Source organism: Pan paniscus, chromosome 19, assembly GCF_029289425.2.
Source record: "Pan paniscus chromosome 19, NHGRI_mPanPan1-v2.0_pri, whole genome shotgun sequence".
Lineage (NCBI taxonomy): Eukaryota > Metazoa > Chordata > Mammalia > Primates > Hominidae > Pan > Pan paniscus.
Genome location: NC_073268.2, coordinates 10,542,877 through 10,557,586, shown reverse-complemented (window position 1 = coordinate 10,557,586; position 14,710 = coordinate 10,542,877). Strand labels below are relative to the sequence as shown.

At 47.7% G+C, this 14,710-nt stretch overlaps 1 protein-coding gene across 23 annotated transcripts in view; it reads right to left on the bottom strand.

The window, feature by feature from the left end:
* Positions 1 to 14,710, bottom strand: part of RAP1GAP2 (RAP1 GTPase activating protein 2) — a 291,369-nt gene that overhangs the window by 64,409 nt on the left and 212,250 nt on the right. For 19 of the 23 annotated variants that reach the window (XM_055101382.2, XM_055101381.2, XM_034941268.3 and 16 more), the window contains 4 exons: positions 10,142 to 10,186; positions 9,394 to 9,426; positions 8,781 to 8,993; positions 7,083 to 7,186 (listed from right to left, as the gene is read on the bottom strand). In XM_055101382.2, the coding sequence (XP_054957357.2) occupies positions 7,083 to 7,186; positions 8,781 to 8,993; positions 9,394 to 9,426; positions 10,142 to 10,186 (395 nt within the window). The remainder of the gene's footprint in view (positions 1 to 7,082; positions 7,187 to 8,780; positions 8,994 to 9,393; positions 9,427 to 10,141; positions 10,187 to 14,710) is intronic. The other 4 variants (XM_055101386.2, XM_003809280.5, XM_055101380.2 and 1 more) reach the window with 1 other exon arrangement.

The window sequence follows — 14,710 nt, the reverse complement described above, 5'->3', positions numbered from 1 at the left end:
GAGTTTCTGGGGCTGCTATTTTATTTACAACATTGATTTCTACATTCGTAAGGAATATTGGCCCCTACCCTTTTTTTGCATCTCATTTGACTGATTTTTTTCAAAAAGATCCTTTTTTTTTTTTTTTTTTTTTTTTTTTTTGAGAAGGACTTTCACTCTTGTCACCCAGGCTGGAGTGCAATGGCACAAGCTCGGCTCACTGCAATTACAGGTGTGCACCACCACGCCCAGCTAATTTTTTTGTATTATTAGTAGAGACAGGGTTTCACCATGTTGGCCAGGCTCGTTTCAGGTTTCACTCATGTTGGTCGTGAACTCCTGACCTCAGGTGATCCACTCGTCTTGGCCTCCCAAAGTGCTGGGATTACAGGCGTGAGCCACCGCGCCCAGCCCATAAAGCTCTTTTAAGCATTATGAAATTAATTGGGAAGCTTTCCATATTTTTTTTCTTTTCTCTTGAACAGTTTAAATAACATAAAATCTGTTCCTTTAAAGTTTAAAACACCTTCCTGCAAGACCATCTAGATCTAGAAACATTTGAAGAGATAATTCTTTGAGAACTTTTTCAATTTCTTCCACAGTTACCGGTTTGTTCAGGTTTCTTTTTTACCTCCTCTTAAGTTACATTTGGCATACTTTCCTAGAAAGGCATCTGTTTCAAATAAAATTTCAAATAAAATTAGAAACAGAAGCAATTTAATAGCATGAGTTGAACACAGCATCCATTAGTAATCACTTAATCTTCTTCACATCTGTGGTCATGCATCTTTTTATGATTAATTTTGTATATTCTTATTTTCTCTTCTCATCTATATTCGACTAGCTAGTTACCTATCTTATTGCTTCTTCCAAAAGAAACCTAGGTTTATCAAGTCTCAAATTCTTTTTATTTCTAGTTTATTTATTTCTGCTTTAATCTTTGTGAATTCCTTCCTCTGGCTTTCTTTAGGTAACAATATTGATAATAATAATAGCCACCATTACTGAGCAGCTGCAGTATGTAAGGTCCTCACTCACCAGGACATGTAAGCACTCAATAATTTCAAGGTACATGCTACCATCATCATTTCACAGATGAGGAAAATGAGACACGGAGAAGTTGCTAACAATAATAACAACTTGCAAATATCACTCTTATTTTTATTTTACTGTATTATTATTATTTTTATTTTTGTAAAGATGAGGTCCATTCTATTGTCCAGGCTGGTCTTGAACTCCTGGGCTCAAGTGACCCTCCTGCCTCAGCCGCCCAAAACGCTGGGATTACAGGCATGAGCCAACACACCAGCCAGTTTTTTTTCTTATTTAATAGGAAACCATTTAAGGTGATAAATTTTTTTCTAAGTATTGCTTTGAACACAACCCATAGGTTTGATGTATAATATTATAAATGTCATTACTTTATAAATATTCTGTAACTGCAGCTTCTATTCCCTTTGGCCTAAAAGCTACTTAAGAAAGTATTGGGATTGTTTACTTCTCAGTGGTTTAGTGGGTTTTTTAAATCATTATTTTGTTATTAATTGCTAGTTTTATCATCAAATTGTAAGTGAATACATCCAGCAGAGAGCTTGCTCTTTGAAATGTATTTAGATTTACTTTGTGGTTCAGAAGTTCCTAATTATAGCTGGTATCGATAATTACCTACAAGTAACTTAGTTACATAGGTTGACTGATTGATGGATTGATTGATTTAATTTATTTATTTAAAAACAGGGTCTTGTTCTGTCACCCAGGCTGTAGTGCAGTGGCACAATCACGGCTCATTGTAGCCTCGACCTCCCAGGCTCAAGCAATCCTCCTGCCTCAGCCTCCTGAGTAGCTGGGACCACAGGTGTGTGCCACTTCACTCAGCTAATTTTTTTTTAAGAGATGGGGTCACCCTATGTTGCCCAGGCTGGTCTTGAACTCCTGGGCTCAAGTGATCCTCCCGCCTCAGCCTCCCAAAGTGCTAGGATTATAGGCATGAGCCACTGTGCCTAGCCAAGATTTTAAAAAATAAAATCTTAAATAACAGCCCAATTTAAAAAGAAGCAAAGCTTATAAACAGTTCATAGCAAATAAATAGAAGCAGTTCTTAAATATATGAAGAGATGTCCAACATGATTCATATTAAGATTATACATTTAAACAACACTAAATACTATTCTCATCTATCAGACTGGCAAAAATCCAAGTGTTTGACATGACATTCTACTGAAGAGGCTTTGGAATAAGCAGCACTTTGATACATTGCTGGTGAAAGTTCGAATTTACACAGCCCCTACAGAGGGCAATTTAACGTTATCTATCAAAATACAAATGCATTTATGTTTAAATCTAGCTATCTCATCTGAGAAACTATCATAATCCATAAAAACTGAGTCTGCACAAGGTCATTCATTTAATCATTATTGTGTTACCAAAATATTGGCAATGGTCATTAACAAGGGACGTATTATTATTATTTTTTTTTTTTTTTTTTTTTGAGACAAGAGTCTCACTCTGTCGCCCAGGCCAAAGTGCAGTGGCGCCAAATCGGCTCACTGCAACCTCCGTCTCCCAGGTTCAAGTGATTCTCCTGCCTCAGCCTCCCGAGTAGCTAGGGTTACAGATGCATGTCACCACGCCCGGCTAATTTTTGTATTTTTAGTAGAGACAGGGTTTTGCCATGTTAGCCAGGCTGGTCTTAAACTCCTGACCTCAGGTGAGCCATCTGCGTTGGCCTCCCAAAGTGCTGAGATTACAGGCGTGAACCACCATGCCCGGCCCAGGGGATGTATTAAATAAATTATTTCACATCCATGCAATGGAATACCATCCAGCAGTAAAATAAATTAAGACATTCTCTATATGCTAATACGGAAAAATCTCTAAGATATACTGTTAAGAGAAGCAAGTTACAGAATTCTACAGAATCCTGTGGAAATAAGGAAGGAAATAAGAATATATATATTTAGGCCAGACACGGTGACTCATGCCTGTAATCCCAGCACTTTGGGAGGCAGAGGAGGGCGGATCACCTGAGGTCAGGAGTTCGGGACAAGCCTGGCCAACACAGCGAAACCCCGTCTCTACTGAAAATACAAAAAAATTAGCCAGGTGTGGTGGCATGAGCCTGTAGTCCCAGCTACTTGGGAGTCTGAGGCAGGACAATCACTTGAACCTGGGAGGTGGAGGTTGCAATAAACCAAGATTGCACCACTGCACTCTATCCTGGGCAACAGAGTGAGACTCCATCTCAAAAAAAAAAAAAAAAAAAAAGGAATATATATATTTACACATCTTTACATATCTTATTTATTTATTTATTGTGTGTGTGTGTGTGTTTCAAATGGTTGGGTTGGAGCCTGGAAGTCTAGGTTTTGGTTTTTGTTTGTTGGGCTTTTTTGTTTGTTTTTGCTTTGCTTTACTTTGTTTTAAAGATCCAAAATGATTCTGATGTAGCAGGTCCACAGAAAACCACTGATCTACTATGCAATCAATTTGTGTAAATATTCCAAAGGCAATTGAAAAGAAGTAAAATCTGTTAGGGGATCAAAGTCTGATAGTTAGATACAGAAACAGATATAGATATATATATATATATATAAAGAAAAATATGTATATAATTGATATTAATGAGATGAATAAATGTCATTTCTAACCCTAGTATTGATATGTCAAGTGATGTGTGTTAAAAATCTACCATTACAATTGTATTCTGTGAATTTTTCCATAATCATTACATACATGTGTACATATACATATACTGTTATAATATATACTACTGACAATATAAAATATCATTATTGATTTTACCTTTTATGAAAAGATGGATAATAGCCCTCTTTATCACACTGATTGCTTTTTTGCCTTGAATTCTACTTTTCTATATTAATATTGCCAATCCCGCTTTCTTTTTGTATTTTTTTCTAATTTTTTTCTTAACAATTTTCAAATATTCTGAGTTACTTTCTTTAATAAAATATAGATCAATTTGTGTAGGTTTTTTGGAGAGATGACCCAAATCGAGAATCTTTGTTAACAATCGAATTTAACTCATTTATATTTATTATCATCACATATGTACGCACACTTCTATCATATTTCTTTATTATTCCTTTGTTTTCTTTTTCTACAGACAAAGTGTGTTTTCTTTGTTTTCTCTTACTATTTGGAATGCTTCCATTCTACTACTAGTAACTTTATATCTATGAAATACTAAATTTTCATCAAAGTACATCCAGCAATTAGTTTCCTTTCATTGATTTTGTCTGTTAATGGGTGAGTCATTTTGATTTTCAGATTTAAGTCTTCAATCAGCTTGACAACATCAATTATCCATATGTGTAATTCCTGCTCACTACCCTCCATATTCATCATCATCTCACTCATCATTTTAAAGTTGTGTTTCCTTTGAATTATGTGAGAGTTTCTTAAGCTTGTTCCCCATATTAATAACTGGATTTTCTACAAAGTAGATTCTGCTTTGTACTGCTTCATATACTATTTAAAATTCTTTTTGGCCATTTTTATTTTATTATCTCCCTAACTTAACCAGCAACTGTTTCCTCCCATTCTGTTGGCTCACTGTATCTTTTCTTTCTTAGTGTGTATTTTTTCTAGAGGTTTGTGGAAAATTCAAAGTTAATAAATCTCTCAAATTCACCTGGCTTTCTGTAAAAGTAAATACTTTTCAGAACTCTGTTATTCTCTAACTAGTTTATGCTTTTTTAGAGGCAGAATCTCTTCTTTTACAAACCCATAAAACTTCTTCTTTATATCCAAACTTGAAACAGAAGAAATCTACACAGGCTTGTTGTCTCCAAACTGTGGGTAGATTCTTCTTGGCTACTCTCATGGCACACACAGGCTGTTAGAATACTTAGATCTTAGACTGGAGAGCTGCTTGTTATAAATTTGGGACATCAATTAAAAAATCCAGAAGCCTATGGGGAATGAGGAAGAAGTTTGGACAGTAGTCACTGCCAGCAGGGGAATTTCATCTCTGGATAATTTCTTCTTTGTGTCTGGCAAAGCTGCTAAACTGTGGAGCCAATTTTTTAAGTCTGGTTTCCAATTTGGCCTGGCGATCACTCCAAGTACATGATGTGACTGCCCAACTTCCGAGCTGGTGTACAGCTTCTCGTCACCACCCTACCCACTAGCTTTCTATCTGGGAGAGCCACATTTGAGCTTGCTGGGCTTCCTGGGGCATTGATTTCAATGCTGTTGACCCACAACAACAAAAGTAATTCTATGTGGAAAGATCCCTGTCTATTCCAGGGCTCACTCTCACTCCTAAAGAGGACAGGATTCTTCTAGAATCTCCAACTTCATATATTCCCATACGACATTGCTTTTTGTTGTTGTTGTTGTCATCGTTGTTGTTGTTGAGACAGAGTCTCACTCTGTCGCCCAGGCTGGAGTGCAGTGGTGCGATCCTTGCTCACTGCAACCTGTGCTTCCTGGGTTCAGGTGATTCTCCTGCCTCAGCCTCCTGAGTAGCTGGGACTACAGGCACCCGCCACCACGCCCGGCTAATTTTTTTTTGTATTTTTAGTAGAGATGGGGTTTCACCATCTTAGCCAGGATGGTCTCGATCTCCTGACCTCGTGATCCGCCCACCTTGACCTCCCAAAGTGCTGGGATTACAGGTGTGAGTCACCATGCCTGGCCACAACACTGCTTTCTAAGGAAGAGAAACTGGGTTCAACTCTCAATATTCACCTACTTTTAGTCCTAACTGCCCCCATAGATTACAAAACAAAAACAAAAAACCATCAAAGTACGTGTTGCGTGCCTGGCATCTTTCTTAGCTTCCAGCCCCAAAGCAGCATTTCCAGTCCTAATGCAGGATACAGTATTAGAAAAAGGGGGTTAGATCTTTGTATTCCATTGTCATCTTATTCAAAAATCCTACCCAGTCTTGGTCTGATTTTTATTAAGGTAGCAATTTTCTTCACAGAGGTTCACCTAGCTGGAAATCCTATTTGGAGATGGAGATCCAGGTATTAACCTCTCAGAAAATTGGCTCTTGCTATTTAATTGACTCTTCTATGCCTTGCAAATATGATTTCCAGCCAAGTGAACCTCTGTAGAGAAAATTGCTTCCTTTCTTGATAAGAAACAAACTAAGATTGGATGGGTGCTGACGACATCCTGAAACCACGGACCCCCACCTTTCCCAAAGTGGGGTTATATGTCCTTATTCCCTCCAATATTTATCTCAAAATTTGGGCAGGAAAAAAAAATGTGATTGCTCTTTTCCAAATATCTTTATGAATTTTCAATTAGACTCCACAAATAAGGATTGAGAGCCTGACAGGTTCACAGCATTCTGCTAAGCACCACCCCACCAGGGACAGAGATAAATAAGACACAGATTCCTTCGTGCCCCCATAGCAACCTGTGCATATTGCTAAAATCATACCCGTGACACACATTAAATTCATGAAACCATATGCCTTTCAGAGAACAGGGACCAAGTCTCAGCCATCATGGTATCTCTAACACCTATCGCAGTTCCTGGTACAGAGGAGGTTTTACAAAACATGTTAGCTTAACCAAACAGAAACCAGTTCCAGCTCCTGCCCTTGAGAAGGTCACAATCCAGAGAGAGGTGCCCTGGCTTCCGCTATAAATCAGTGCTCCTGTTGTGAACATCAGTGCATCTCAGGGAACCCAGCCCATACAACAAACACACAGGGCACTATCTTTCCTGGCAAGATGTATACCACAGGCAGCACTCTGGTGAACCCTCTCCCAGGACTCGGAGCTGCGTCTCAGCAGGATGAGTCACACTGAACCATCCCTGCTTTTCTTCCCGTCTTCCTCAGAGCCATGGACTTGTAAGAAAGAGGGGCAGGAAGGGGTACAGTCTGGGTGACCTTGAGACCTGGATGCCCCTCTGACTGTCAGCTAACTGGTGGAGCGCGTGGGTCTCCCTGCTAGGCAACTTCAGACACAGCCCCAGGATTCCAGCAGGCCTGTCCCCACCAGCCAGTGCACCCAGACCAGACTGGTCAGTCTGGTATTTCTGAGTCCCATCCCAGCCCCCACAGCCCCGATGAGAGCCCTGCCTGGAAGAGAAGTGGCCTCAAGCAACGCAACAGCCCTACCTGAGGATGATCCGGAGGTACTCGATCCCCTCTGCTTCCTCGCACTTGACGGACAGGATCAAGTTCCCCAGGCTGCTGCCAGTACAGTAAAAGTTTAGATGATCCTAAAAACAGAAACTGAGTGTGAGCAGGAAGGAGGAAGAAACCTTCCAGATATGTTCCCCCTAAACCACCTCCTTCACCAGGAGAAGCCCCACAGCAACAAGGAAGAGAAGGATGCTACTGATGACAAAGACGACGACATTAACAGGTACCGACGGCCGGATCCTCAGGAGGCGCCAGGCACCGTGCCAGGGGCTTAATACCCACTATCTCCTTCAGTCCTGACCACAGCTGTATCCGGGAGAGAACATCATCCCCGTTTCACAGATGGGAAAACCAATGGTCAAGGGGGTTAAGTCACTGCCCAGGATCACACGACGAGTAAGGGACAGATCCAGGAACGCACATCTGTCTTGACTCTGAAGGGCAAGTTCTTAACCACAAGATACCGAGTCCACGTTCTCATTCCCATGGGGCGGCCCTCACCAGTTCACACTATCTGGGGCAAGACAGCAAGGAGGAACCCTGGCACCTCCACCCAGGGGAGCCGGGAGGTGTCCTGAGCCAGTGGGTCACTCCCTGGCTCGGGGAACACGGGCAAAAAACACAGCTCCCCAGACCTGCTGGATCAGACTGAGGCCCTGGAATCTGCATGCTAACAAGACCCAGGGGCTCTGAGGCAGCCTCCCGTCATGTGAGACTCTGCAAAGCGGCCTCAGGCTACAGATTTCCGGAATCTGCCCTCAGTACATCAAGAACCTGGTAAATCTGAAGGGCAGAATCTATTCTTTTAAATTTAACTTTGTCACTTTTAAGCAATCAGAGGCTCGCAGACACTATCCCGTACAAGCACTCAGAGGACCTGCCTGAATGAGGACGGAGAGATTTGCGTGATTTAGATGGAAACAGAGACTTCTTGAGGTGTGAGAACATATTTTTCCTTGAACAGTCAAAACTCCAGCCACCGTCCTTCACCCCAAACACTACCCATTCCATCGCCTCCCGAAACATTTGCGGGGGGTGGTCCCCACAAGGACTCATGGCACTGGGCCTCCCTGACTGTTACATGGCTCCCCTGCCCCGTCCCCTATCCCAGGACAGAGCCCCTCAGACCTCTCCAACTAAGACAGCAGCAGGCAGCAACAAAAGGACAGGCTAGGAAGGAGGTAAGAGGCCAAGGAAAAGGGGGGCACTCTGCCCTACCCCCACCCCCCGCCAGCTCCTCTCCCCCAGGGCCCCCAGCCCCTCCCCCCACCCCCGCCAGCCCCTCTCCCCCAGGGCCCCCAGCCCCTCCCCCCAGCCCCGCCAGCTCCTCTCCCCCAACCTCCCCCAGCCCCTCCCCCCACCCCCGCCAGCTCCTCTGTCCCCCAAGCCTCCCCCAGCCTCACCCCCACCCCCGCAGCTCCTCTCCCACAGCCTCCCCCAGCCTCACCCCCACCCCCGGCAGCTCCTCTCCCACAGCCTCCCACAGCCTCCCCCAGCCTCTCCCCATCCCCTACCGCCTGGTACCTCCTCTCTCCCAGCGTCCCCAGCCTCTGCCCCCAACCCCCAGCAGCTCCTCTCCCCCAGCCTCCCCCGGGCTCTCCCCCGACCCCCAGCAGCTCCTCTCCCCCAGCCCCTCCCCCCACCCCCCGCAGCGCCTCTCCCCAGCCTCACCTTCCCCAGGAAGTGCCTCCGGTAGGCCCTGGCTTCACCCTTGCACTCGAGCTTGTAGCCAAATGTGTTGGGGCTGAGGTTGTCCTCTTCCTCCTCCTCACAGATGCTGCTCCCCAGCGATGTTGGGGTGCCCACGTTCTCTGGGTCCTCAATCCAATAGCCCCCAAACTGTGGCAGGATGACCTGAGGGTACGGGCCTCCCTTCTCCACAACCTGAAGGCAGAGGGAGGGTCATGCGCTGCAGCGGGCCCTGGGACCGCAGGGGAGGGAGGGGGCCGGTGGCGGTGTCCCCTCTGTGCTGCTCCCAGGAGTGGGGCCTGGTACCCACTGGTACTTGAGGCCAAAGGCAGTGACATGAACCCCTCCTCCAAGCCCCACAACACCTCCAGCTTCATTCGCCAACCCTGTAGCCCCAGGGCTGAAAGGCCTAGATGAGCACCCCCAACTTAACACATGGAGAAGCTGAGGTTACAAAGGCAAACACAGGAAGAGAGGTCCCAGGCCCAGGGTTCTCTCCCCTGGGGGGCTGGGCACAGGCCATCGCCATCATTTCCCCAGGGACGGGACCCAGAGCAGGCTGCAGGGCAGGTGGGAGTGAGGGGAGGGCACCTACCTCGTCGATGCTGGGGTATGGGATATAGTCGTCCTGCAAGACAAACCAGATGATGCCACCGTTAGTCCCGGCAGTGCCCGTAAAGTCTGACCACTGTTTCCAGGTCTTGCAAGGGGGATATGTTGTGGGGGGGGCTTTGAGGGAGGAACATTCGATGGAAGAACAGCTCAGAATCAGCTCTGGAATCTAACATCCCCCATGTTCTTCTCCAAACCGACAGAACCCAAACATAAACCTGCCAGCTGATGATGCAGTGTCCGAAGGCGCTGAACTTCTCACCCCTCATAATACCAGCTTCTCATCCTAGAACGCTCATTCCGGAAAACGACCCCTAGTCTCCCCCAGCACCCCTTTCCAGGCAGGCGGACTGACCTCCAAGTGATAAGCGGCACCCCTGGGTTGGGAAGCTGAGAGCTGACTGCCCACTGGAACCCGGGGCACAGAGCCTGACACCCTTACACACTGCACAGGGTAGGGAAGAGCTGGGCCAAACGGCCAAGCCTGAGGTCCCACCGAGGCCTCCACCCCCAGCCTGCTCTGAAGCTGTCCTAAGGCATCAAGCCAGGACCCCTCTGCTGCCCACCGTGCACTGGTCTAACAAGGCAGTCATGAAGCGGCCTGTGGTGCGAGTCAGAGTTAGACAGGTGTGAGACAGAAGACCCCAGCACCCCGGCAGCCCCTCCTGCCTTCCTCTCGCCCTAGCCCCTCACCAGGGCCGTCTGGCCACCCCCTCACCCACCCAGCCCACCTTGTTCTTCTGGGGTCCCGGCTTCTGCTCTTCAAGCTTGATCCCCTATAGAAACAAGGAAAACAGGATCCACAGAAAAGCAAAGGTCAGAAGACAGGGCCAGATAAAGAGCACCTGGCCTCACAGGGGGTTAGTAACAAGAGCAGCAGCAAAAGCTGGCCCGTGCTGGGCCTGCACACATCACACCTGGCCAGGGGCGGGCCTCACAGCAGCCTCAGGTGAGGCACCAGCGCCGCTGGGCTAACAGCATAGACTTGAGCCAGATCGCCGGGGTTCAAATCCCAACGCTGCCACCTATCAGCCTGATGACCTTGGCACGTCACAGTAACCTCTCTGTGACTCAGTGTTCTCATCTGTAAAATGGGAATGATGATGGCATCGACTATGGTGGTGAAGGTTAAAGGTTAACAATGGGTTGAGCACCTGGAACACTGACTGGTATATAATAAATGCTGTGGGTCATTATCATCATGAAGGAGGCGGTATTATCATTCAAAGCTTAAATAGCTGTCTTGTCGGACACAGTGGCTCACGCCTGTAATCGCAGCACTTTGGGAGGCCAAGACGGGCAGATTACCTGAGGTCAGGAGCTCAAGACCAGCCTGACCAACATGGAGAAACCCTGTCTCTACTAAAAATACAAAATTAGCCGGGCGTGGTGGCACATGCCTGTAATCCCAGCTACTCAGGAGGCTGAGGCGGGAGAATTGCTTGAACCCGGGAGGCAGAGGTTGCAGTGAGCCGAGATCGCACCATTGCACTTCAGCCTGGGCAACAAGAGCGAAACTCCGTCTCAAAAAAAAAAAAAAAAAAAAAAAAAAATCCTTAGGGTCACAGAGCCAGTAAGGGAAGGGAAACATAGGAAGTCATGCCTGTTGGTGTCGGAGCCAGCGCTGTAGACCCCATGCCAACAGGCCTTCAAGGGACAGGCAGGAGGCCTGGTGCTGGCCCTCACTCTGCTGCGAACTTACTATTTGTGACCCTTGACAAAGCGTAGCCTCTTGGAGCCCCCAGTGTCATCTGTAAAATGAGGATTAGACACTCACCTTTCATCTCACTAATGGAAGGATGACTGCAAGGATCAGATATGATGCCCGGGACTGGACTAAGGGAGTTTATCTACAGGTATCTGAAGATTTCACTTCTGGGGAGCAGTGCCCTGTCCAACAGTTTTGTTTGTTTGTTTGTTTTTGAGACGGAGTCTCTCTCTATTGCCCAGGCTGGAGTGCAGTGGTATGATCTCGGCTTACTGCAACCTCCACCTCCCAGGTTCAAGCAATTCTCCTGCCTCAGCCTCCCGAGTAGCTGAGATTACAGGCATGTACCACCACGCCCAGCTAATGTTTGTATTTTTAGTAGAGACGAGGTTTCACCATGTTGGCCAGGCTGGTCTCGAACTCCTGACCTCAGGTGATCCACCCGCCTTGGCTTCCCAAAGTGCTGGGATTATAGGCGTGAGCCACTGCACCCAGCCTCTTCTTTTTTTTTGAGATGGAGTTTCATTCTTGTTGCCCAGGCTGGAGTGCAGTGGTGGGATCTCGGTTCACTGCAACCTCCACCTCCCGCGTTCAAGTGATTCTCCTGCCTCAGCCTCCCAAGTAACTGGGATTACAGGCATGTGCCACCATGCCCAGCTAGTTTTTTGCATTTTTAGTAGAGACGGGGTTTCGCCATGTTGCCCAGGCTGGTCTTGAACTCCCAACCTCAGGTGATCCACCCGCCTCAGCCTCCCAAAGTGCTGGGATTACAGGCGTAAGCCACTGCGCCTGGCCCCGGTCCAGCAGTTCTATCACTGAGTTCTGACTTAACCGTGTTGTGCAGGAGGGGAACACGTGGTGTTTCCAAGACTATCTGAGAAAATCGGGTGACAGTACGAGACGGTACACAAACTAGAAGAAACAGGTCCCCTCTGAAGCAGAAGGAGTCCAGAAGCAGCGTCTGCCTGGTCACAACACTAAGGCACAGGGATTTTGACCTTCCCAAGCCAGCTCTCTGTGGCCTCCTTTGAAACTCACAGCACTTTCCACCAGCGAGGACACTGGGGCCCCAGAAGGAGGCTGCTTGCCTAAGGTCACACAGCCAGTGAGTGGCGGGGCCTAGATTTGAAGCCGGGTCACGGGCTCACCAAGCGCGTGACGTACCCCACACTCTGTGGACAGCAGGGCTCCTGTTAACTGGGTGGATTGACATGCAGCCTCTGCGGACTTCCCTGGGCTGAGTCGCCTTGCAGCATTGCTCAGGAGGGTGTGGGAGGGCCGTTCCCACTGGACAGGCGCTCCCCTCACACACACACAAAGCCACCTGGGTGGCCCTACAGACCCTGTCCCAGTTGGCACACTGGGCAGATGGCGGGTGGGGGCAGTGAGGGCAGGAGTCTGTTTTGTTTGGCCTGCATTAGTCATCCCTGTCTGGGAACAGCCCCGAGGGCAGGAGAGCAAACTTCCTCCCATCCCCTCCCCACGCCACTCCCTCCCCTAATAACCTACCGCAGAGCCACTGCCCAGCAAGGGGCCCTCTCTCCTCCATGTGCTATTTTGCTAGAGGTATTGTCTTTTTTTGTTTTTTTTTTTTGTTTGTTTTTTTTGAGATGGAGTCTTGCTCTGCCATCCAGGCTGAATGCAGTGGCGCAATCTCGGCTCACTGCAGCCTCCACCTCCCGGGTTCAAGAGATTCCCCTGCCTCAGCCTCCCAAGTAGCTGGGATTACAGGTGTGTGCCACCACACGCAGCTAATTTTTCTATTTTTAGTAGAGACAGGGTTTCACCATGTTGGCCAGGCTGGTCTCAAACTCCTGACCTCAGGCGATCCACCTGCCTCGACCTCCCAAGTGCTGGGATGACAGGTGTGAGCCACCGCACCTGGCCACAATAGGTATTATCTTTATTTCCCCTTCTCCCCTCAGTGAAGAAATTAAGGCTCAGAAGGGGAAACCGACTTGACTGAAGATACTCAGCTAGAAAGCGTCAGGGTTAGAACCTGAACCCAGGACTGAAGGAATCCAAAGCTTCTGCCTTCTCCCAGTTCCCAGACTCTTGGGCTAGGTATCGGGAATCCCGGATTCCAGTTTCAGCTCTTCACAACTAGCAAAGTGACCCGGGCGCTTCACTGCTCTGAGCTTCAGTTTCCACAAGTGCAAGATGAAGAGAGATGGAGCCCAGGCTCAAGGCCCACGCGGGCACTCCATGGCCAGCAGTGCCCCATACATGAGCTTCTTACTAACAGTGAACCCTCTGAGGCTGGGCCCAGGGGGCACATGGTAGGGACTTAAACACCCAGAAATTTGGCTTCAACAGTCTCAAATGAAAGGGAACAGGCACGCCACCCACGGGGATCAGCCATTGCACAGACAGAGGGAGAATAAAACAAGACCGCTACCCTAGAAAGCACCCGATCTAGATGAACAGACAAGCCCTGCAGCCTCTACACAACAGGACACTCTGAGGCTGGCTAACTGGGGCTGAATGCTGTGCTCAGAGAGACCCTGTGTGGGGCAAAGTTGTGGGAAGGGGACTCCAGCTGGGGGAGAAGGAAGAGAGGATCTGAGGAGCAACCGGAGAGAAGGCTGGGGGGGCTGCAAACCCCCTGCCAGCTTCCCAGAGTGCCAGGATCCCACTGACTAGAGGCGAAAATCCCAGCTGTGCTCCAAGCAATGGAGCACTTGATTATATACCATCTCCCACCCCTCACTGTGAGGCACATGCCAGCCTGGTTTCCGCAAGCTGATGATAAGTTCCCTAAATACGTAGAAGATGAGTCTGTCATCTACACGCTGCTGGGCACAGAGGACGATTTTAATAACTGGCTCTCGGTGACATGGCAGTAACAATACTTTCCCTTCAAACAGCGTCTCCCCTCCCTCCCCACCCTCAGGGACACCTGGCTGCTTGACCCACATCTCAGGACTGCCGTGGGTGCTATATTTGCCCCTCCTCCTAGGACTTCCAGACCATTATTGCAGAATCTTCCTCCCTTGAGCCTGGAGCACCTACTTACGGTAAAAAGTATCATGACATAATGGCTGGACTCTGGCTCTGAAGCTACTTATGAGCCACGCACCCTTTGAGTGCTGCCTTTAATTGTTCTGTGCCTCAATTTTCTCACCTGTCCTATGGTGATAATAATAATAATAATAATAATATACCTACTTCTGAAGGCCTTAGCAGGAAGAAATGACGCCTGTCAATCTCTGAGCCCAGTGAAGTGCCTGAGCTACAGGTGTATTATCAGCATTGTCTTCCCAGTCTTCCCGCCCATGTCAATGAACACTTCTGGGCCTCTGCACATGCTCCCCAGGACAGCAGCTCTTACCTGGGAGCCCTGACCCTGGTGAGGAATAGCGAAGAACCCCCAAACCCACATCACACACCAACTTTTATGTAGTGTCTACCAAGTATTTACACCGGTTATCTCATTTCACCCCAACCGCCATGTAAGTGGGTGCATTCATTCTTATTTATTTATGGAGGCTTAGCACAGGAAAGGAACTGGTGCTAGTAAGTGTCTGGTGCAGGATTTCAACCCAGGCCAGCCTCCCACCCCACCCCTCTGCCTCCCTATGCAAGATGACTC